The following is a 24,882-nucleotide window of genomic DNA, read 5'->3' as shown; positions in this document are numbered from 1 at the left end:
TCTTAAGATAATACATTTATTGAGCAGAATTAAAAGAGTCATTTTTTGGTAAAAAGTGTTGCATTCTTATAATTTTTTTTTTCTTTCCTTATTTAAAAAAGAAAAAGAAAAACACAGTATTAACTACTTTAGTAATGTAAGCATTTTATGAATAATTTGAGGTATATGAAATGTTGAATTTATAAGCAGATTTCATTATATTTATAATAAATGGTGATTAGTTAAATATGCCATCACATTTTTGAAAGCGTTTATCTTATTTGGCATCCTAACAGTTTCATTTCCAGGGTAATTGTGAAAAATAAGTCAAAACTTTTTAGTTTGTCACTGCAGTGAACCATGATTTGCTGTTAACTACTTACATGCATACATTTTCTAAAAGTTAATTTGCATATATGCATACAGTAGCAAAGCTGACAGACATGGACTAAAAGCCTCAGAACTCCAGTTTTGATGTCTTTGGGATTTTAACCTGTATTTGTAGACATGAGCAGGTAAGATCCGGCGGCCATCAGTGCGCAACAGCTCCCGTAAGAGAGCAGATATCCTTTAGCTAACAGTTTTATCTTACTCAGCGAAGGAGGGGCCCTCGTGTTATTGATTAAAAACAGAAGGAAGAAGAATCCCACAGGCACTAAAAGGAACAGGCAATGATTAATGTCCCTCTCGGAAAAAAGAAATTATATGGAATAAATTAAACTACTGCGGCAGCAAATTGAAAAATAAGGACGCAAATGAGGTTTGAATACTTAATATCTTTTGAAGAGAAATAGTCAATGAAGCACAAAAACGATGAGGGATTGGCAAAGAAATGTGATATTAGCACTAACAACGAAGGCAAGGTTTGCTGTACTGTCCAGAATTCACCTGTCATATGTAATTTTACACCAAAGCAATAAAAGGCTGAGGAATATAGCATTGTGCTTATCAAGGAGGTCTGCAATAAAAGCATAAAATGGCTATTGTGACTCCTGGAAACACACAAACAGCTTATCAGTGTTTTGGTTGTCAATGGAGAAAGATGCTTTTTTTTTCACGCAGAATGATGTAGTTACAACATCTACCAGCAGGGGCTAACCAGCTTTGGTGTCTTTGCAAAACATACAGGTTTATAGACAATAAAAGCAAAATGAGTGTGCATAAATAATGTCAGATTTTTAAGTTGAAGATTTTTGAGTTGAAAATTGAACTATACCTTTAAATATTGTCATATTGATAACCAGTGTTATTTTAGTATCATTGATATACTATTGTAGTTTTTATTAATATTTTGAACTTTATTTTTGTTTTCTGTTTTTAGTCTAATATTAGTGAAATTTTTTATGAATTTTTTAATAATTAAAAAAGTATAATTTTTTTTTGGTCTATATAGTTTTATAAATTGTATTTACTAGTTTTACAATTTTCTTATTTTAGCATGAAATGAAAACAGTTTGTTTTATTAGTTTTTATTTCAGTTAATGTGCAACTTTTTTTGTTACAGTTTTAGTTGACATTAATATTCCTGCTTAGAACATATTTAAATATGTATTAAACATTACTGAATGTGAACAGATAGATCTGCATGTCCCTCATCTATCATGACAACCTTTAAGAATTCCTCCTCTGAACAAAAAATGTTCACGCCAGTTTATAACAAATGATTTCTAATGCAAATGATTTACACAAGCCCGCAATAACTTATAGCGAATGATTCATATTTCATTGATGGCTATTCTTCTTTGTCTTTCCTTAAAAAGGTCAGACTGTTAAAACTGGCCTTCGATACATATTGCGCTGTCATCAGACAACTGCCTCAGCTCCTGATGCACCATCAATTAGGTGCTGGTGATGACACAGCTATCCCTCAATGCACTTGTGACGTTTGACGCAGGAATGGCGCTTCTCCAGTCAGGCATACAGCACTGAAGGAAGTCTTAAAACCTTTTGGGGTGTGTGACAGTGTGCCATGTGAGTGTGTGTTTGGTTTGAAACTGCTGTATGGCCACACCCCATTACCTGAGACGGATGTTTTGTGGGGAGGGACATTAAAACACTGATCGGCCACATGGAACCTTTAATTAGCCTCATTCTGCAGCACACACTGATGCTTGCACAGATGCTCCAAACCCACCACAGCACGACCGCTCTGACACACACACACACACACACACACACACACACACTCACTCACAGCATAGTGCTTTGAAATGTGTTTGTTTTTTGCATGTGTTTGTCTTTATCAACTATGTAGCGAGACAGTCACTTGTTTTTATTTGTTAACAGTGAACCCATAAAACATCAATAAATCTCCGTTAAGTAAGGTATTTTATTCTTACAATGTGAGTCTTTATGAATTAGATTTGCATTTACTGAAGAAAATGGCAATAGCATGGCACTTTATTAAACTGTTTTAAATATGCTTAGGTTTTAGGCATTGCTTCTGTGAAAATGAAATAACTTCAGCCAAGGCTCGAAATATGTGCATCTGGTGAAAAATCTGCAAAATGATATTACGTTTCCTCTTGCCGGTTTCATGACACTTTTAAAGTGTAATGACCAGTGCTAAAAGTGCATTCAATTTGATCCAAAACAGTGTTACTTTAGTGTCATTGATAGACTGCTTTAGTTTTATTAATTTGAATGTGTTTATTTTTATATTTCGATCTTTTAATCTTAACATTGTATTGTGCAAGGAACAAATTTTTTGTGAACTGATAATCTTCCCCATAATCATAATTTGTGTGAAAAGAAATAAAGGTTTCCGGCATTTTACTGCCCCCAGTGTTCATTTCAGCTGGAAACTGCAGTGAATTGTAGGTACATTTTGGGGTTTTCCAAAAGTTGAGGTAGAGGCATGTTTTTCAATGAGTTTAGTTGGATAAATTTGCCGCATTGCTGACTGTTGTCTTGACACACATCTTATTTTCTGTCCACTGTGTACAAGAATCAGCACTCACTTCCATGCCACTTTGCAGTGTAAAGATTTGAACGAGAATCTGTATGTTGGCCAGAATTAATTGCTGAAGTTTAATACCTAATACACAAACCAGAATTTTTGGGGAATATCAACGCCATAAGAATCAAACGTTTGGACAGTATCACTCGTTTTTATATTATAGCTATTTTCCACATTTTAGAATAACAGTAAAGTCTAGTTAAATCGAAGCTTTCTTATATTTAAGCGTCTTCAAAGTCACCATCCTTGACATCCTGTTTTAATTACAGTAGGTGCATTCTGGGATGCTTTTTAAATTTATGTATTCTACCTGGACACATGACTGCTTCAGCGTCTGCTCTTAAATTATATTTGTCCGCTATACTAATCTCAAGGATTTAAGCATAAACCTTTAGGCCAAAAGGTCTGTAAGATTATGAGAAACACATTCAATCAGGGGTGTCCAGACTTTTGTCTGGTTCTGTATATCTTCTAACGGATAATATTTAAGATATTTCATGCAATCACTTCTTATACTCACACTACATATCTGTTACGATATTTATGACATAAAACAATTCAAATTTATGCTTTGTGGTTTATCAGAGGGATAAAAACACAAATTATGGAATCAAGTTTTTAGAGCGGAGTCTTTCAGGAATTCTGCTGTAATTAGGTTTTATAGTTGTTCTAATGGTTAACAGGGAAACTAAACAACACAGTCACTGTTAGCAAGACATTATATACAATATACTGTTCATCGTATTTAAAGACACCGCACACTTGCAGGGCTCGTGTATCAGGAATTTTAATGGATTCTGGCATCAGCTTCCTCCTGTTTTCACAAATCTTATTAAACTGTGTTTATTATCATAAAAATCTATGAACCAAAGAGACAAAACAAATATGCAACACTCTTCTTGTATTAATGGCCTGTTACTAGAGGTTTTTAATGCCTATAAAATCCTTTGAAATGACTGTAAATTTTATTTTTTCAGACTTTTGATTGGTAGTTCATTACCACAAGCTTCTTACTGAGTGACAACTTCAAATTAATTACTCACTTCTGAGATTTTATATGTTATGGACAATCTTTATTTAATAGTATACCAGCAGCTTTCTTACTGGAATGAGGTTTGTAAAATTCTGCGGTAAAAGTTAATTAGAAGGTGTCAGACTAATTTTGTGTATTTTACCAGCCAGCTGACTCTTTCATAAAAAATGCAAATAAAAAGAGACTTGGTCTAGTGTAATGAGTGATATATAAAGCTCAGTTTGCTAATTATGTTGACCTGTGAATTGAAATGTTTTGAATGAATTTTCTTATATGCTTTGACTTTTAAATTAAAATTAAAATGGAATGGCACACTGGAGAAAAAAAAAAATCAGTTACACATTGCTAGTAAATTTCACAAACAATAAAAAAGAAACAGCAGCTGCAACACATTAAACATGAACGTTTTAAAAAAGTAATTAAAAAAAAAAGTATTTACTTGTAAAATACTATCACACACACCAAAAAAAAATCTTTGTTTTATTTACAATTTTGGATTTTTTTTTTGTAACATTGCAGATAATAATAACAATTAAGTCAATTTGATTATTAGTAAATTATTCACAGATTTGAAACATAGGAACTTTAAAATAAATATGAGATTATTATATCAAATTGTGAGACACATAGCATACAAAACAAAATTACAAACAAACAACACGTATTAAAGCGCTTCACAGTCTCTCCTACTTATGCATTTTAATATATTTAATGAAGTATTTGATATGAATTCCCAGATCTGTGCTGAGCTTTAGCTTATTGTGATGGCAACAGCGTTTTCTCTCTCTCTCTCTCTCTCTCTCTCTCTCTCTCTCACACACACACTTCAATACACTCCATTCTGTGTGATTTATAAGCGTTTTGAAAAGTGGGGACATGGGGTAATGTCCTGAAAAGTCACCTTCTCCTTGTAATACCTGTCATACCTTTGTCATTATACAAATTTATGTCCTCATTTGTCACAAAAATGCACACACACACACACACACACACACTCACACACACACACACACACACACACACACACACACACACATACGTAATTGGTGCATCGTACATGTACAGTGGCTGATTTGGCCCACATTTCAGTTTTGCCCCATTGGTCTTGTGAGGTGATGGTAAAATGTCAAAGAGAGATGCAGCAATTTGCTTTCCACACAAAATAATCATGTTTTCCTCCAGAAACAAGGATATAGGATATTAAAGCGGATGCAAAAACAACATTTCAAGTGAAAGCAGGTGCCTGAATGACAGCAACACTGTTTATTTCTTCTCATTCCCTGTCTTTCTGTTCTACACAGGCTTTTGAAAGAACAAACCTAGAACATTCAGAGAGAGATATAATATACTGAATATGTGAAATAAATTGTAGCCTCATGCTTTTTACAACTAGAAGAAAACACCCATTAGTGCATTCATATATAATTTTTAGAAGAAGAGGCGTGTGCAGAGACTTTGTAAAGTAGAGCAATGCATTAAGTGTTTTCCCTTTTACTCAGTTGCATTCATCAGTGTCACGCACACTCAAGCTTTATAAATCTAAATGCACTGAAGCGTGCTGCTGTCTCCAGCCGCCTGTGACTCTCTGTGGGAGAACGTGTGTATATTAGCCGTGGAAATTCCAACTGTAATGTTTTGCAACATTGTACAGTCTGCTGGACAATAATAACACCAGCTAAAAAGTGAGTTTTTGTTTCTGTAACTTTCTGACAAAACCGTATAGCCATGACTGGGGCAATTCGTCACAAATGCTTATTTTCTCTTTCTGGTTTTATTAAATATTTAAAGAGATTAAAAGTTGAGTACTGAAGTTGTTTTTTTTTTTTTAAGATAATGATTTCTACACTGGCAAAAAATGGCCCGAGTGTTAAACTTTACTAAAAAACAGAACACACAAACACATAAAATCAAGAAAATTATCTAAATTCATGTATTTTGCATTTACACATATTCACATACATGAAGAGACGAAATGAGAGAGACAAAGGCAAAACTGAACACAAGTGGGCAGCATTGTTTTATCTTTGTTTAGTGATGTAGAAACTCTGAACTGAAATTCAGTCTTGTACTGTAATGGTTCTGAAGTGATAGGTTGAAAAATGGGTCACAGTTCTGTTATGAATCTTACATTTTCCAATAATCATTTGAGAAATCAAAATTGAGAATCTGTCTACCAGCAGTAACGTTATGAGGCTGTACTAAATCCAGCAAATAGGGCAAATGTCATGATATTCAACACAAATCAAGTTGGTTGAAAAATACAAAAAGTCACAGCACCCTCTAGTGTCAAACTGAAAAACTGCACATGCATAAATACATAAAACAGAACTACTGTAGATGGTGTATCATTGCTACACAGGCAAATCTTCCTTGAAGCAGTCAGTCAGAGAATTGTGGCTAACATGAAGTGACATATATTCACAAAAGCCTCCTCGATAGGTATTTTTACTACTGTATTTCTGCACAATGCAGCATGTACACTGTAAACAGCGAAATGTTCAGTATATGTACTAAATACCTGGTTGACCTACTACATTGTCTAGAATAAACCAGAACCACTGTCAATATTGTATCCTGTTTGGCTTTCTTGATCTTATTCATTTTCTGAATGAGCTGGATGTCATATCAGCTGATATTTTTTAGCACCTTTTTGGTTCATTGTTTGATTGGCCTGACAACGATTTTTAAGCTAAATTGAATTAAGAATGCAAAAATGTTTGTTTATATTGCCAACATGTGTTACTGTCACCTGTACGACCATGAGAAAAAAATGGGGAAAAAATACTTTATGTCCTTTCTCTGTAACTTTTGTCGCTGTTAGAAGAGCAACATTTGATTTTACTGTAATTTTGTGATAATTTCGGCAAAATTAGAAATAAGTAAAAGCTTGTACGATAATATGACAGTTACTAAAGTAGGACTGGTCAGTAATGTTTTTAATGTGCCATTGCCCCATCTCAGATGTCTTAAAATAACGGAGCAAATTATTGTCATAAAAATCCATAGGCATTATTAGGTGTGGATGCTGTCAGTAATGACTGTCCCATTTTTCTGTGACAGACACGGAGTCTATCCGTTTTATTTTTGTTTTTGTTTAAAGCATTTATTTTCTTCTTCCTCCTTCTCCTTCCTCCCCCCAGTGCTAAATGTGTTTATATTGGGGGGAAATTAATGGTTTCCAGATTAACTTGCTCATCTTGCTTGGTGTTTTCTTGGTGGTAAATCATCATCATCACCATTGTTATCACACTAAGGGTCCTGGATAAGGAATAGGGGGTGCTGGCCCAAAACAGGTTGAGAATTATTGCTTTATATGGCTGTCCGTTAGGTCAGCAGACAAACAACATTCACTTACTGTGACTAATTAAAAGATCATGCTCATAGTAGCAGGGCCAAGGTCATGGGTTCGATTCCCAGAAAACCAACAAACTGTTCAAATTGAGAGGATTGACATCCCGTGGTTTCTAGGATTGACACAAGCTTCAGTCTGGATCCAGAACACCTGAGAAGAGATTATGCAACCCCTCAGAGGACCTCAGATGATGCCAACCCTGAAACAACTTACAGAACTACCACATTTTGCTATAAGTTTGATTGCATCATATAATAATTGCTGTTAATATTGTTCATCGTCTGTTTTATTACGTCTTTAATTGATTTTTCCGTACATTTCTGCCATATGTACATTAACTGACAGTCACCACTGATAAGCTACTACTAAATATTGTAGAAACTTAATTTTCTGTAAAGTTGCTTTGCAACAATTTGTATCCTAAAAAGCGCTTTACAAATAAACTTGAATTGAATTGAACGTGTAAAAGAGCGAGTACAAAGCAGAAAACGGAATACTCTGGTAATGCCACAAACAAATAGAAGATTGACACGTTAATGTGCTATACAGCTGTAGAGTGTCCATTTCTCACTTCATTCTCAACTCTCACTGTTTGTGCCCGCTCACATCACAACAGCGTGCCTCCGCACTGTAACAGCATACAGCAGAAGGAGTCGTCTTAAAGGCACATTGACATTTGTGTCGTTAACACCATTTAACATTAGATGGCCATTTAAAAATGTCTGTGGATAGGGGTCTGGTTAGGCCAGTGGTGCCCAACTCAGGGTCGCTTAAGATTTACAAGGGCTCATCAAGCTCACTCTAGCTTGAGGGTTACAAATGGAGATGAAACGGTTACAGTTGACGATAAACCATAATAAAATTACCGACAGTATTATCCAATAAAATTTAATTATCATTAAAACTGTTATTTGATTACCACGGTTTGAAAAAAGCATGGTAAAATGCTGTCCAACATTAAGCAAAGTTAAAAACAGTCTCACGCAGGTGCAGTATTTTTGTGTGAAAATATGGCAGGAGGCAGTAAAAGGCTTTATAGATTTATTTATATGATTGAATTATATTAAGACATCTCTAAAGCGAACCGACTGTCTTATCTCAGTATACTGCTTAATAAAGAAATGTTTATGAGTGCAGCCCTGCTTTGTGTACAGTGGTTACCGGTGAAACAGCTCTATTTCTGCTGTTCTATTAGCGCCACCTACTGGCAGAAAGTGGATTTACATTGATTTCATTCAGCCTGTCTGCATTTTTGTTCACACCAATGCAAAAATCAGACGTTTCGTGCATTGTTGTACATTTTTAACCACTTGATGGAAAATAATGTGCATTCTCAAAATCTAAACAATTCGGATAATAAGGTATTTTAAGGTTAAGGTATACTTTATTGTCCCTGAAGTAAATTTGTCTTAGGCTCAAAAATACAACCACCACATCACATAAAACATAAGAAAACAAGCCACAATACACAGCACAGTAACATATACCATTAAAAAAAATCCATAAGTAAGTAGCCTTACATAATGTTATTTAATAGCTTAATTGCAGAAGGAATAAACAAGTTCTTGAAACGATTTAATCTACATCTTGGAATTCTTAATCTCCTACCTAATGGGAGCATTACAAACTCACACTTCAAGATGTCAAGATGTGTGTTGTATGATGCAAAATCTTATCTGCCTCCCTCAGCATAGACTATTTTGAATTATTAACAGAGCAGATAAAATACCTATAATCATTTGTTTTGACTCATCCCTTTTTTGAAATGCGAGGTTTATGATTTAATAAAACATTTTTGTCTAAACTTTATTTTAACATGTAGATTAATATATGTTATTTGATTACGTTAAACTTATGTTGTAGTCACCCAACCATTTTTTTTTCATGTAAAATCTGACCGTCATTGTTATTGTCATTATTTTAATGTTTCTGCTGTTGTTGTATTTATTAAAAAAAATAACAACTGATTTTATTATATTTTGTGTATGTACAGTATGTATGTATGTATGTATGTATTTATTTATTTAGGGTTGTTAAAACTTTTGAATGTTAGAATAGGGGTCCTCTGGAAAAAAGGTTGGGAACCACTGGGTTAGGTGATAGAAAATGACATTAACCTGATATAAAAACAATGGAAGTATATGAAATGTCCTCACTAATGTAGTGAAACAAATGTTTGTGTGTTCATATTTTTGTGTCCAGTTGCAGTGATTCCTCTTATAGGCTTGGAACCTAAAACAAATTAACAAAATGAACACATTCAGTAGTGTGTTTAAATCTTGGTGTTATTTGCATCACTACACACATCTTTTTTTAAATTTATTTTTTATAAATAATAAAAGTTCTTTGTGCCCTGTAGTTCACAGCAGTAATTTTGCACATTGCAAACTCATGGTTTTACTGACACTTGCAGAGTGTTGTAGCCTGTATTATTGTAATGTTGTACTCTCCTCTTTTGAGAAGAAGAGGCACATAGACTTTGTAAAGCAGAGCAATGCATTAAGTGTTTTCCCTTCTACACTGTTTCATTTGTCAGTGTCACACAGGGTTTATAAATCTAAATGCACTGGCGCATGCTGCTGTCTCCAGCCGCCTGTGACTCTCTATGGGAGAACGTGTGTATATTAGCCATGGCAAATATTGTCTTTCCATTGAATTCAACATGCATACGCACCGTAAAATTGTCTGCATATGCACTGAATACCTGGTTGGCCAGAATTAAATAATTCCAGAATTATTATGAAGGAATTTTCTTTATTGTTTTTTTTTTCTTACCCCAGTTTTGAATTATGCTTTACATTGTGTTTTAGTTGACGTTTTGAGTTGAGCATTAACTAATGTTAACAAATGAGACCTTACTCTAAAGTGTTTTAATGTCATTTTTCGATAATTTGTCCAGAATTAGAGGTATTACTGTCCCGTCTCAAATTTCTTAAAACATCTGAAAAACATCCTTTCTTACACCCACAGACATAATTTCACATAAAACCACTGCTGCTCCCACATTTACGAACCAAGTCAAGTCAAGTCAAGTCAAGTCACCTTTATTTATATAGCGCTTTTAACAATACAGATTGTGTCAAAGCAACTGAACAGCATTAATTAGGAAAATAGTGTCAATAATGCAAAATGACAATAGTAAACACACATTTTTCAGTTAAAGACAGTTCATCAGAACCAGTAGCTCGACTAGTTCTAAGCTCTGGATGTGAGAGTTCTAGAACATCATGAGCAGTAGTGTAATTCTCTGATCTATGATGCAGAAACCTGAGCGAGGTGAGATGGGATCAGTCCGTCAGGTGTGGATGTCCCACTGTTCTGTGACAGAGACAGAGTGCCTGTTCTGGAGCCGTTCAGCCTCGCAGGACGTGTGATGGCTCTCAGACAGTCTGGAGGGAGCATTTGAATTTTACACCCAGAAAGAAGCAGCCTATCATTAAAAAAACTTTCATTTCTGTTTCAGGCAGACTTACAGGTAATCAATCACCTCGTCACTGTGGTTTTCGTCCTCTAATATTTGGTCTCATTTTGAACCGTTCAATTGAATTCTTTCTAATTAAAGTTATTTCTGAGTTGAAGAGAAAGGAAAATGTCTTGTTTTATGATTAAGCTACATTTTGTTCTCTCTCCACTTCAGGTACAGTTCACTTTATATTTCTGGATCATATTGCACATGGCCAAAAGTATGTGGGCACTTAAACATCACACCTATATGTGCTTATGGAACATTTAATTTCAACACCATACACTCTTAAGAATAAAGGTTCTTTCTTGGCATCTATGGTTCCATGAAGAACCTTTACATTGGACATAGGGATCTTTATCATAGAAAAAGGTTTTTCAGATTATTACAATGGTATTGTTTTTTTCCCCCTTAATTAACAAGTTAGTTTGCCCATATAATCTTTAGGAAATTACGTTTAACTTATTTGGCTTGCTGTCCACTGATGAGGGGCTCGATGAAGCAGAGCTCTGATGGTGACCGTGATTTCACCAAGTACAACATCCTTGTTGATCCTGGAACAACATTCCAATTAACCAATCAGAATTGAGGGATAACTTTTCAGGAAATGTCTGTTTTAGGCTTGCAATCAGGGTTAGGTGCTTCTACACCCTTGTTAATCAGCTATAATTTTACACTGATTTTAGGAATAAATTATGGGTATGGTTAGGTTTAGGGGTAGGGATTGGGTTTAGTCTATATTTTTGGACAGTAATGTTGATCCAGGATCAACAAAAGATGTTAGAGACTTAATGTAGGATATGATTACAAAGGGCAAGGTACCTAAGATGAACGTGGAGATTGGGGAGGTGGAGGGATGCTGGAATAGCTGAGACTGGAGAGAGGTAAGCAGCTTATATACTCTGGCTGTTGATTGAAAGATTAGATGGGCTCGCTCCTCCCAAACTTACGTCTAGGAACTTCGTTTAAAATGTTCAAACATGTCATTTCTATGAACTTTTCATTAACATTTTCTTTTGGGAACCAACAATGGTTCTTCTTTGGCATTGCTGCAAAGCCAACCTTTATTTTTTAATAGTATAGGTATTACGGAAAGGCTTTCCACTAGATAATCAACACATTGCAATACAATGCTTTTCTTCCTATATAACGTGGTGAAAATGTCCAAGTACGTTTTTGTAACATTTAAGTCTATGTCTAAGCACCTCTCATTGTTTTTTACACAAATCAAAGTGAGTTCAGTATACAGTACAAGGTGCGAAATCTTAACATAAAAGCCATTTAGTGCTACATTTCTGACTTAATGTAGGATATGATTACAAAGGGCAAGGTACCTAAGATGAACGTGGAGATTGGGGAGGTGGAGGGATGCTGGAATAGCTGAGACTGGAGAGAGGTAAGCAGCTTATATACTCTGGCTGTTGATTGAAAGATTAGATGGGCTCGCTCCTCCCAAACTTACGTCTAGGAACTTCGTTTAAAATGTTCAAACATGTCATTTCTATGAACTTTTCATTAACATTTTCTTTTGGGAACCAACAATGGTTCTTCTTTGGCATTGCTGCAAAGCCAACCTTTATTTTTTTTAATAGTATAGGTATTACGGAAAGGCTTTCCACTAGATAATCAACACATTGCAATACAATGCTTTTCTTCCTATATAACGTGGTGAAAATGTCCAAGTACTTTTTTGTAACATTTAAGTCTATGTCTAAGCACCTCTCATTGTTTTTTACACAAATCAAAGTGAGTTCAGTATACAGTACAAGGTGCGAAATCTTAACATAAAAGCCATTTAGTGCTACATTTCTATCAACTTCAGTTGGTAAGTTTCACACCTAAAGCACAGATAAATATTGTGGGAGCTTTCTTTGTAACATAATATATAATTTTCAGTCTTTTTTCAACATTATAGAAATGTGAAATATTTGTACAGAAAGTCAGCTGTCAGAAAGTGAGTAAAACTATGACTTTTAAGAATGTAGCCTTTTCACATTAGTTTCTAAGTTCAAACTACATTCATCCATTGTACTTTAAATTAATCTGCATTGTTACCTGTTATACTTCACTTTGAGATATGATTGACAGAGAACAAAATCTAAATTGAGCAGAATAATGCAGGTTGACAAATGTTCCTCTTTTTAATTTATTAACTGTTTGCAGAGGAAACTTTATAGTCTTTTTTTTTTTTAAATCTAAGTTTAATAGAAACTTTTCACAAAGAGAAAAAGAGTGATAGAGAAGATGGACTGTTACTGTAATTTTTGCTTATTGATGTTTTTCTCAAAACTTGCTGCTTTTCCAAACTCTAGAAGAACTTATTGACGGAGCTTAGATGATGCTGACCTTCTTAATGTTCTTTGTCTTTAGAAATGTTCTTCCTTCTAATTTTTTTCTAATACAGCATCATTAAAGAAACATGCTTAATGATGATCCAGCACAGAATAGTCTCAAATCTAATAAAACCCTTTTCATCTCTCTCTCTCTCTCTCTCTCTCTCTCTCTCTCTCTTATGAATTATGTATTAAAGTATTAAAATGTGGAGGATGCATGAAATCAGATGCTGGGATGAACTTTGTGTCTGGTAAAATTCATCACCCATAAATGTAAAACACTAAAACCTCAAACTCTTAGATGTCTTGAATATATGTATAAGAAGATTAATAAAATAATAAGAACTTAAATCATTATTTCATTTTCACACAAACACTTATTACACATATTGAACACATTTTTCATTATTTCCATAATATTTTATCTACTCAAGGCTGTAATTTCTATCCCTTAAATTGTGCATTTATCAATGAGCATTATTCATGCAACCAATCATGTGCAAGCATTGGTGGGATTTCTGTTTTAATTGGTTGGATTTCAGTGTAATGATCTATTGATGAGTCTATGAATACTGGAGGAGAAAGATCAATGGAGCAGAAATGACGCAGGGAATCCTAGTCTGGAATGATTGACAGCTCTCAGCTAACATGTCTCTGACTTCACAGTACTTGCATTTAATAAATTATTGTATTAGAAATGAAGGGATGCCCCTTTTCACATTTGTGCACTAACATCGATTAATAAGTAAACTAAAGAGAAATCCATCTGATCTGTGTGTGTGTGTGTGTGTGTGTGTGTGTAGTGAGGCATCCATTTGTGATGAAAAATTTGAATGTTATGTACATCGACAAGACATTGAGTGAATTGCAGTTTAAAATGTTTTTGTAAAGTGACTATCAGATATCTTTCACAGATATCTTCCACATTTGTGTTTGAAAATGTATCACACAGTTGAATAAGTTGAATAAATCAACTTCAGTTGATTTCTAAATTTGAGACGTTTGCGCTAGATAACTGAACTACTTGTTAACGTTCAAATGTTAAATATAGGCTATATAAAAAGTAGTTTAATAATAACTTTATATATAAAATCTATTTTAACTTGTGTATCATGTAATTTTTTCACTTTCATTCTGATGCACTGAACAGCTTTACATGACTCCAGATTTGTGTATGAATCTGACTGGTTCCTTACAAACATTGTGATATTTATCTTGTAACATTATTATGAACATTCATGGATGGTTGGTGAAGCCGAATCTAGGATGGTAACAACACACGCACGCACACACACACACACACACACACATATACATATATATATATATCAATGGTGACTATCAAATGTTCGGATACCAACATTTTTCAAAATATCTTCTTTTGTGTTCAACAGAAGAAAGAAACTCGTACAGGTTTGGAACAAGTGGAGGGTGAGTAAATTATGACAGAATTTTCATTCTAAGTGAACTAATCATTTTAGAAATGTTATCAGTATAATGTACAGAAGACTTCATTTATAGTATTATTATTATTAAATATGTAGCAAAATCTTCACACATGGTTACAGAAGGATGATTTAACAAATTGTAAGATTAATTATTTAAAATAAAAATAAAAAATATAAAAAAGCACTCTGGGATTGTTACCATTTTAATTAATAAATTTTTTTAAATAAAATAATTGTCTTTCAGAGTGTTTTTGTCTTTTTGTATATACCTGAATGTTACTCATTAGAATCTCATGATGACCTGACAGGTGCGTTTATTCTTCCACTGCAATTTATTAGATGGATCCTATTTTAACTTTCTCTGGAGCCACTATGTACAGAATACATTTTAAGGAAACATTAAAATATCAACCGCTTGTGTTAATTTCTGTTGTTCCATCCTTTGTGGTGCTTTCTGATGTTGTGGTCTCCGTTGTTGTACTTTATGAAGTTGTGGTACCGGTGGGGGTGCTTTCTGTCATTGTAGTGCTTTCCGATGATGTTATCTCAGTTGTGGTGCTTCCTGTTGTTGTAGTGTCTGCTGTTGTATTTTCTGAAGTTGCTGTTCCGGTGGTGGTACTTTCTGTTGTTGTGGTGCCAGTGGCTGTACTTTCTGTTGTTGTCTCCATTATGGTGCTTTCTGTCATGATATAATAGTAAAACATTAACCAACGTTTGTTTAGCATTTTTAATACATAAAATGCAGCACGTATTGCTTAAAAGTAAAAAAAAAAAAGAAAAACTACAAACAAAAATAAAAACGTTCCACATTGACACTGCAACTTCACACAGCAATGGATACTGATATCATTATACTAAAAAAATATTTTTAAAATACTTTTCTTGACTTGTGTTTTGAAAATCTGAAAGATTGAAGCCTGTCTAATTTAAATTGGTTGACAGTTCCAAATGTTGGGGTATAGTGGCTAAAAGAAGCAGGATTAGGATTTATTGTATAGTTTGCCAAAATAACTATGATTTTTGAACATATTAACATAAAAATCAATCCTTTCTTGCAACCAGTATAATTGTATTAAAACTATTAATATGGTATCTCCTTCTTCATTTAATTAGTATGTTGACTGCTGCATTTTGTATCAATTGTAGCTTAGCTACATATAGCATATGTGTATATGTGATATAGCATTACAGTAATCGTGATGAGCAAAAACAATAAAATGAAAATTTTGTCACTTGATTAATGCGAGATTTAAAACTTAAATCATAGTCCATAATTACACCTAGTTTTTTTTACTTCTATCTTAGTTTGTAGAATAAAGGTGCATAATCCAGCTTCTATCCTTCCTCATTCATGCTCAGTGCCCTCAGTAAGAGTTTCAGTTTTATCTTCATGCAACAGTGTCTCTGAAATCAACTGAAATGTATAATTGTATATCATCAGTATAAAAATGTTAATTCATCCCATGTTTCTGAGTTATACTGACCAGAAGTATAACGTATAATGAAAATAAAAGTAGCCAAAGAATTGATTCTTCAGAAACATCATACAGTATTTAATATTTCTTTGATACATAGTCACCTATATTAATAAATTATTATCTTACTGCAATATATGTCTTGAACCGATTTAGAATATTACTGGAGAGACCAATTTCCAGTCTATTAAGTAAACTTAAATGATCATGTCTCAAATGCTGCATTTAGGTCCACGAGGACTAAGACTGATGCATTGCTCATATTGGTTTTTATCTCAAATGATTTACTACCTTAAATTTGTTTAGTTACTTAATAAGTATATGTTAGAAATAGGTCTGAGAATATTACAGAGAAAGCAATGGAGGTTCTTTTTTTACCATAATTGTCGGCTGTAAAATTTAAAGCACTGGAGAAACGTCTCAGGTTACTTATGTAACCATGGTTCCCTGAGTAGGGAACGAGACACTGCGACTTCTAGGGGTCGCTATGGGGAATGCCTCGTCGTGACCCATGTCTGAAGCATACATTGAAAAAACACCAACAGCACATTGGTTGCCTGTTAGGGCCAGAATTCCTGGGCCCGGGGTAGAGCTCAAGGCTTGGAATCAGGAATAGATTCCTTTAAGGGAATACGACCAAGAGCCTAGAATCATACTAGTCTTGGCCTGTCACACAGGGGCTACCGCACATTCTCTGTATATGCTGAAGGAACTGTCTCAACAGACCCCTAGTAGCACACCCTGATAAAGTAGGTATCCAGAGGATACATAGGTGGAGTGGTGCCCAAGGCGGAACCGGGGCTTTAAACCACTCAGAAAGAGCACGAGGCTGCTGCGCGTAGCTCTTACCATACAGGATTCTAGAAAAGAATGCAGAGTACTAGCGTGTGAACTTACCACAGTGTGGATTTTAGAAAGTGTACAAAGCATTCACGTGCACACTTACCATAACATGGATTTTAAACAATACCGTTCTAAGGGGCTCTCGTGGCACTCTGAAAGACCGGCCCATAGATGGAATGGTGCATCCAAAAAACGTTATGTTTGCGAAGTCTCAAATCGATCTAAGGCTTAATATGCTGGAGTGGCTAGCAGTAAATCTGTAGCTGAGCAAACATCCAGTTCGACCTACAGCATGTTCCAATGGTGGAACAGCTAGAAATTATTTAGCTGTGGGAGCAACACCCCCAGTTCTCAAACGAGAGGAGGCTCGACCTGCAGCATGTCCAAAGCTGGGACAGCTAGCAATAATTTACTTAGCTGTGGGAGCAACACACCCAGTTCTCAGTCGAGAAGGGGGTTCGACCTACAGCATGTTCCAATGCTGGAACGGCTAGCAGTAGTTTATCTTAGCTGAGGGAGCACAAAGCCAGCTCTCAACGAGAGGGAGCTCGACCTACAGCGCGATTGTAGAATCAGAAGGGTAAGCATACTGCAAGCTAGCCAAACACTCAGCGCATCAGGGAGGCAGAGTAAGGGCCTAAATCGCCTGATGCTGCTGGTTCCAGGTGCTCTAGAAAAACAGAGAACTCAACTTCTCGTGTGAGAGGAGAACTCAGTATTCAGAGGAATAGCGTGCTCATTGCAGGTAACCCTTTGATAAAAGGGGAGCACTGCTCAACACTACCACGAGGACAGCCCATGGAGCGAAGAATCCAACTCCTTAGAGAGAATTTAAATGCTCGAAAGCAAGCACCATGCTCACAATAACCCTCAGGGGAAGTCATGGCCTAATGGTTCGAGAGTCGGACTTGTAACCCAAAGGTTGCGGGTTTGAGTCTCGTACCGGCAGGGATTGCAGAGATTGTGTTCTCTCCCACCTTCAATACCACGACTGAGGTGCCCTTGAGCAAAGCACCGAACCCCCAACTGCTCCCCGGGCGCCGCAGCATAAATGGCTACCCACTGCTCTGGGTGTGTGTTCACGGTGTGTGTGTTCACTGCTGTGTGTGTGCACTTTGGATGGGTTAAATGCAGAGCACTAATTCCTAGTATGGGTCACCATACTTGGCCACATGTCACGTCACTTGTCCCTTGTCACTTGTCAATGGTGAGGGGAGCGATGCTTCCAGAGTGTGTCGACAGAAACACACTAGATGAGTGGAGCCCAAGGTACCGGGGTCTAAACCAACTCAGAGAAAGGGAACGAGGTCAATAACGCGTAACCCTTACCATACAGGATTTCAGAAAAGTGGGCAAAGCATAACGTGCACACTTACCAGCTATGTGGATTTTAGAAAGTGCGCAAAGAGTAACGTGCACACTTACCACTTATGTGGATTTTTAGAGAGTGCGCAAAGCCAAACGTGTGCACTTACCATAGTATGGATTTAGAGTTTTCCAAGCATCTGCTCACAGATACCCGGAAGTACTGGGCCAAACGGAAGAGGCAAGCTCAAATAAAACCCTCAAAGGTGAGGGGCCTGCCTGAGACAGCATTACACAAGAAGGATCTCGCAAATGCCACCAACATTTCCCGCTCGATGCCTCAGCAAGAGGGGATATTCTGGTGATCCGGAGGCCTCTCAGGGCGACCTAGATACGGTAGACCAGACAGGGCACCCTGAAAGCATAAAAACCAGGCTATCATACCGACTGGACATCATATCGACAAGTGAAGTAAACACTGCAAGTCGAGCACCCGGTTTCTGAATCCAGCAGAGGGGGTGCTTACCGAGGACTGACCCAAGAAAAAGGACAGAAACACAGAGGTCCCGGGAAACACTGCAAAGAAAGCTAGTAGAAGGGTTATACACAATCACCAGCACATTCAATACACACATATATATATAACCGCCATCGTGTGCAATGAAGCGACAGCCTGACCTGCTGCTGCGTATGACCTGCCATTCAAGCGAGATGTAATCTGAAGGGGCTTGGATGGCAAATGGGTTAAATGCAGAGCACTAATTCCTAGTATGGGTCACCATACTTGGCCACATGTCACGTCACTTGTCCCTTGTCACTTGTCAATGGTGAGGGGAGCGATGCTTCCAGAGTGTGTCGACAGAAACACACTAGATGAGTGGAGCCCAAGGTACCGGGGTCTAAACCAACTCAGAGAAAGGGAACGAGGTCAATAACGCGTAACCCTTACCATACAGGATTTCAGAAAAGTGGGCAAAGCATAACGTGCACACTTACCAGCTATGTGGATTTTAGAAAGTGCGCAAAGAGTAACGTGCACACTTACCACTTATGTGGATTTTTAGAGAGTGCGCAAAGCCAAACGTGTGCACTTACCATAGTATGGATTTAGAGTTTTCCAAGCATCTGCTCACAGATACCCGGAAGTACTGGGCCAAACGGAAGAGGCAAGCTCAAATAAAACCCTCAAAGGTGAGGGGCCTGCCTGAGACAGCATTACACAAGAAGGATCTCGCAAATGCCACCAACATTTCCCGCTCGATGCCTCAGCAAGAGGGGATATTCTGGTGATCCGGAGGCCTCTCAGGGCGACCTAGATACGGTAGACCAGACAGGGCACCCTGAAAGCATAAACCCAGCCCGGACGTCCAGAAATTTTTGCAGTGCCGTGCCGGGGGCCTGATGATCAAGAAGGCTCCTGCAGAAACCTGTGACCTGGCCGCATGATCCAGGAAGTATGAAGCCGAAACCCGGCTTATTGTACCATCTGGACATATATCGACGAGTGAAATAACACTGCAAGTCGAGCACCCGGTTTCTGAATCCAGCAGAGGGGGTGCTTACCGAGGACTGACCCAAGAAAAAGGACAGAAACACAGAGGTCCCGGGAAACACTGCAAAGAAAGCTAGTAGAAGGGTTATACACAATCACCAGCACATTCAATACACACATATATATATAACCGCCATCGTGTGCAATGAAGCGACAGCCTGACCTGCTGCTGCGTATGACCTGCCATTCAAGCGAGATGTAATCTGAAGGGGCTTGGATGGCAAGGAGGGAGTTTTGAGAGAAGATGTCTCACCCATAGAGAGATAACTGGCTAGCGTCTCTTCTACCGGGGGCATCCTCTCATAGCCGTTTTCGCGCATCGCCTCGATGTTGGCATAACTGGTATGCTGGAACCAATGGATGCATGAGGAAAATGGCCTCTTCCATTCCTTCTTGATCTCAGTATGGAGATCAAGAAGGAAAGGAAGGCTCACCTGAGCTGGAGGGTTATGGCCAGAAAGATAACGTTCATTGAGACGACCTCGCAACGTCACTTCCTTAATCCGCTTCCATGGCAAGTCAAGCCTCGCCGTGGCGCAATCAATAACTTCCATAAGCTCATCATACGCAGGGCAGGAGGATTGGGAAGGCTCAGCCTCGGCTTCTTCACCCTCCTCAGACATTTCCTGCTTTTCCTGGGCTGAACCCAGCAGAGAACTGGCCCCTGGATCAGAAGATGTTAAAGAAATAACATCATCCTCCAGCGGCTCATTCTCGTCCACAGCCGACGAGCGTGAGAGGGAAAGCCCCTCTTTAAACTCATCGGCCAGGTCCACCTGCGATCCCCACAAGCTCATTCTCCTCCGTGCCTCAGCAGCGGTGGGTCCTGAACCGCGGGAAGCAGATGGCCGCCCCTCTTTACTCTAAAAAAGAGACAAACGAGAACGGAGCTTTTTCATTGAAAAACGCTCGCAGTGCACACAGATTGCCCCCTCGAGGACATCGCGTGCATGCTCTTCGCCCAAACAAACAACGGACAGATCGTGTGTGTCATCAGGTGTCAAATAGCGATGACACGGATGCACACATCTCCTAAACGTTTTGCTAGTGCTTGCCTTAACAAATGAATAGAGATCGCTATTACCACGGAAATGCACGCTTCAAACAAAACAGTCAGTGAAGACGAAGAAGAGGATGATGTGTTCTCTCAGCGCCTATTTATACTATAGTCGCGCCTGTAGTGACGTCATGGCTTTCGCCAGCCAAAGTGTTGTTGGTGTTTTTTCAATGTATGCTTCAGACACGGGTCATGACGAGGGATTCCCCATAGCGACCCCTAGAGGACACAGTTCGAAGTTCCCATGAAAGGGAACTTCCTTGCTTCAGAGAGCCGTTAACTATATTAATTAAGGACTGAGTCATTTAAACAACATACTTTAGGTATAGGGTCAAGATAGGAATATTACTGGAAAAAATAGTTTGCAAAAGATTCTGTTTATTAGCTCTCCTGAACACTTCCATTTAATGCTGTGAATATATTATTGATTCTTCTATAGAAATGTTCTCAGTATAATGTACAGAAGACTTAATTTGTATTATTATTATTATTATTCAATATGCAGCAACATTTTAACACGTTTACAGAAGGATGATTAAAAAAAATTATAAGATTAATTATTCAAATAACATAAATAGTTGAAACAAAACACTCTGTGATTGTTACCATTTACCATTACCATTAATATGTTTATTTATTTATTTATTTTCAATGAAATAATTACCTTTCAGAGTGCAGAAAATAAATATTCCTTGAATTGATAAATGATTATATTGTCTGCTCGGTGGACGGACAGATCAAATAATTGTAATATTGATTCTGCTACAGTTAATTCGAAGATATAATCTAAATATTTATTATGAATCATAACCATTTATGATTCGTCATAAATATTCCCCTTTTTAGAGCTAATAAATAATAATAAACGTTACATGTATGAGGAAAAAAAATTAACTTAAATGATTTTAGCAAATGGCTGCAATATAACAAAGAGTGAAATTTTTAAGGGGGTCTGAATACTTTCCGTACCCACTGTATATACCTGAATGCCATTTATTAGAATGTCATGATGACCTGACATGTTCATTTATTCTTCCCCTGCAAACCTGATATTTTTCTTAAATATTAATCTGAGATTATTACAAAGAAAACAATCCTTTTTTCATAAGTGGAGGCTCAACAACAGTACATTTAAAATAATTGGGGGGAAAATCCTGTTTACTGAGAGAAATTCAGGGTCAAGATGGGAACATCTCTGAGAATTAGTTTGCAGAAGATACACTTTATTAACTGTCCTACACATTTCCATTTTATGCTGTAGATATATTCTTTATTCTCCTACAGATATATTATCAGTGTAATCAATTGAAGACCTAAACTGTATTTTTTTATAAACATGCAGTAGAATCCTCAAACATTTTTACAGAGGGCTGATTTAACTAATTGTAAGGGTGGTTATTAAAAGACAATCAATAGTATAAAAAGCACTCTGTGATTGTTACCATTTTCATGAATATATATTTAAATAAAATTGTTGTCTTTCAGAGTGCATTGTTTTTATATATTTTTATTTGTATAATGCTATTCAATAGAATCTCGCTATGAACTAACAGGTGCGTTTATTTCTTCAGGGCAATTTATTAGATATGGATCTTATTTGAATGTTATCTAGAGCCACGGTATACAGAAAAAGATTTTAAAAGACATTAAAACTATCAACCTATTGTGGGAATTTATGTTGTTGTCTCAGTTGTGGTGCTTTCTGTTGTTGTGGTTTCCATTGTTGTACTTTCTGAAGTTGTAATACCAGTGGTGGTACTTTCTGTTGTAATGCTTTTTGTTGTTGTGGTCTCTGTTGTCTCACTTTCTGGAGTGGTTGTGCCAGTGGATGTACTTTCTGTCACTGTGGTGCTTTCTGGAGTTGTGGTACCGGCTGAGGTGCTTTCTGTTGTTGTGGCCTCTGTTGTGGTTTGGGTTGTTGTGCTTTCTGGTGTTGTGGTACCTGTGGTGGTGCTTTCTGTAGTTGTGGTTTCCATTGTTGTACTTTCTGAAGTTGTGATACCAGGGGTAGTACTTTCTGTTGTAGTGCTTTCTGTTATTGTGGTTTCCATTGTTGTACTTTCTGAAGTTGTAATACCAGTGGTGGTACTTTCTGTTGTAATGCTTTTTGCTTTTGTGGTCTCTGTTGTCTCACTTTCTGGAGTGGTTGTGGCAGTGGTTGTACTTTCTGTCACTGTGGTGCTTTCTGGAGTTGTGGTACCGGCTGAGATGCTTTCTGTTGTTGTGGCCTCTGTTGTGGTCTCGGCCGTTGTGCTTTCTGGTGCTGTTGTACTTGTGGAAGTGCTTTCCGGTGTTATGGTACCTGTGGTGGTGCTTTCTGATGTTGTAGTGTCTGTTGTGGTCTCGGTTGTTGTGCTTTCTGAAGTTGTAATACCAGTGGTGGTACTTTCTGTTTTAGTGCTCTCTGTTGTTGTGGTCTCTGTTGTCATACGTTCTGAAGTGGTTGTGCCAGTGGTTGTACTTTCTGTCATTGTGGTGCTTTCTGGAGTTGTGGTACCGGTTGTGGTGCTTTCTGTTGTTGTGGTACCTGTGGTGGTGCTTTCTGTTGTTGTAGTGTCTATTGTCGTTTCCATTGTTGTATTTTCTGAAGTTGAAATACCAGTGTTGGTACTTTCTGTTTTAGTGCTCTCTGTTGTTGTGGTCTCTGTTGTCATACGTTCTGAAGTGGTTGTGCCAGTGGTTATACTCTCTGTCACTGTGGTTCTTTCTGGAGTTGTGGTACCCGTTGTGGTGCTTTCTGTTGTTGTGGTCTGTGTTGTGGTCTCGATTGTTGTGCTTTCTGGTGTTGTGGTACCTGTAGTGGTGCTTTCTGCTGTTGTGGTACCTGTGGTGGTGCTTTCTGTTGTAATGCTTTCTGTTGTTGTTGTCTCTCTTGTCATACTTTCTGAAGTGGTGGTGCCAGTGGTGGTACTTTCTGTCATTGTGGGGCTTTCTGGAGTTGTGGTACCGGTTGTGGTGCTTTCTGTTGTTGTCATCTCTGTTGTGGTCTTGGTTGTTGTGCTTTCTGGTGTTGTAGCACCCGTGGTGGTGCTTTCTGTTGTTGTAGTGTCTGTTGTCGAGCTTTCTGTAGTCGTGGTTTCCATTGTTGTAATTTCTGAAGTTGTAATACCAGTGGTGGTACTTTCTGTTGTTGTGGTCTCTGTTGTGGTACCTGTGGTGGTGCTTTCTGTTGTTGTAGTGTCTGTTGTGGTCTCAGTTGTTGTGCTTTCTGGTGTTCTGGTACCTGTTGTTGTGCTTTCTGGTGTTGTTGAACCTGTGGTGGTGCTTTCTGTTGTTGCAGTGTCTGTTGTGGTCTCGGTTGTTGTGCTTTCTGGTGTTGTGGTACCTGTTGTTGTGCTTTCTGGTGTTTTTGTACCTGTGGTGGTGCTTTCTATAGTTGTGGTTTCTGTTCTTGCGCTTTCTGAAGTTGTAATAACAGGGGTGGTACTTTCTGTTGTAGTGCTTTCTGTTGTTGTACTTTTTGAAGTGGTGGTGCCAATGGTTGTACTTTCTGTCATTGTGGCGCTCTCTGGAGTTGTGTTACCAGTTGTGGTGCTTTTTGTTGTTGTGGTCTCGGTTGTTGTGCTTTCTGCTGTTGTGGTATCTGTGATGGTGCTTTCAGTTGTTGTAGTGTCTGTTGTGGTGCTTTCTGTATTTGTGGTTTCCATTGTTGTACTTTCTGAAATTGTAGGACCAGGGGTGGTGCTTTCTGTTTTAGTGCTTTCTGTTATTGTGGTCTCTGTAGTGGTACTTTCTGGAGTGGTTGTGCCAGTGGTTGTACTTTCTGTCACTGTGGTGCTTTCTGGAGTCGTGGTACCGGTGGTGGTGCTTTCTCTTGTTGTGGTCTCTGAGGTAGTACTTTCTGTGGTGGTGCCTTCTGTTGTTATTATCTTAGTTGTTGTGGTACTCTCTATTGTTGTAGTTTCAGTTGTTTCCCCGGGGGTGGTACTTTCTGTTGTTGTGGTCTCCTTTGTTGTACTTTCTGGAGTGGTGGTGCCAGTGGTTGTACTTTCTGTCATTGTGGTGCTTTCTGGAGATGTGGTACTTGTTGTGGTGGTGCTTTCTGTTGTCGTGCTTTCTGTTGTTGTGGTCTCTGTTGTCATA

General features: G+C 37.6%; 1 protein-coding gene and 1 long non-coding RNA gene across 3 annotated transcripts in view; one reads left to right on the top strand and one right to left on the bottom strand.

Moving 5' to 3' along the window:
* Positions 1–14,818: 14,818 nt before the first annotated feature.
* Positions 14,819–24,882, bottom strand: part of LOC107566867 (integumentary mucin A.1-like) — a 40,582-nt gene continuing 30,518 nt past the window's right edge. The window contains exons 5-9 of the mRNA XM_016252428.1: positions 24,727–24,806; positions 23,522–23,550; positions 23,102–23,356; positions 20,131–20,134; positions 14,819–15,197 (exon numbers count right to left, since the gene is read on the bottom strand). Coding sequence (XP_016107914.1) covers positions 15,050–15,197; positions 20,131–20,134; positions 23,102–23,356; positions 23,522–23,550; positions 24,727–24,806 — 516 coding nt within the window. The 3' untranslated portion in view covers positions 14,819–15,049. The remainder of the gene's footprint in view (positions 15,198–20,130; positions 20,135–23,101; positions 23,357–23,521; positions 23,551–24,726; positions 24,807–24,882) is intronic.
* Positions 24,506–24,882, top strand: part of LOC107566868 (uncharacterized) — a 28,274-nt gene continuing 27,897 nt past the window's right edge. The window contains exon 1 of one of the 2 annotated variants that reach the window (XR_001606561.1): positions 24,506–24,618. This is a non-coding gene — a long non-coding RNA (uncharacterized lncRNA). Of the gene's footprint in view, positions 24,619–24,749; positions 24,817–24,882 lie in introns of those variants that run through there. The other variant, XR_001606560.1, reaches the window with a different exon arrangement.

This window comes from Sinocyclocheilus grahami, unplaced genomic scaffold (assembly GCF_001515645.1).
Source record: "Sinocyclocheilus grahami isolate Dianchi unplaced genomic scaffold, SAMN03320097.WGS_v1.1 scaffold1107.1, whole genome shotgun sequence".
NCBI lineage: Eukaryota > Metazoa > Chordata > Actinopteri > Cypriniformes > Cyprinidae > Sinocyclocheilus > Sinocyclocheilus grahami.
Note: the sequence above shows the minus strand (reverse complement) of the source record. Positions and strands in the feature narration are given on the sequence as shown.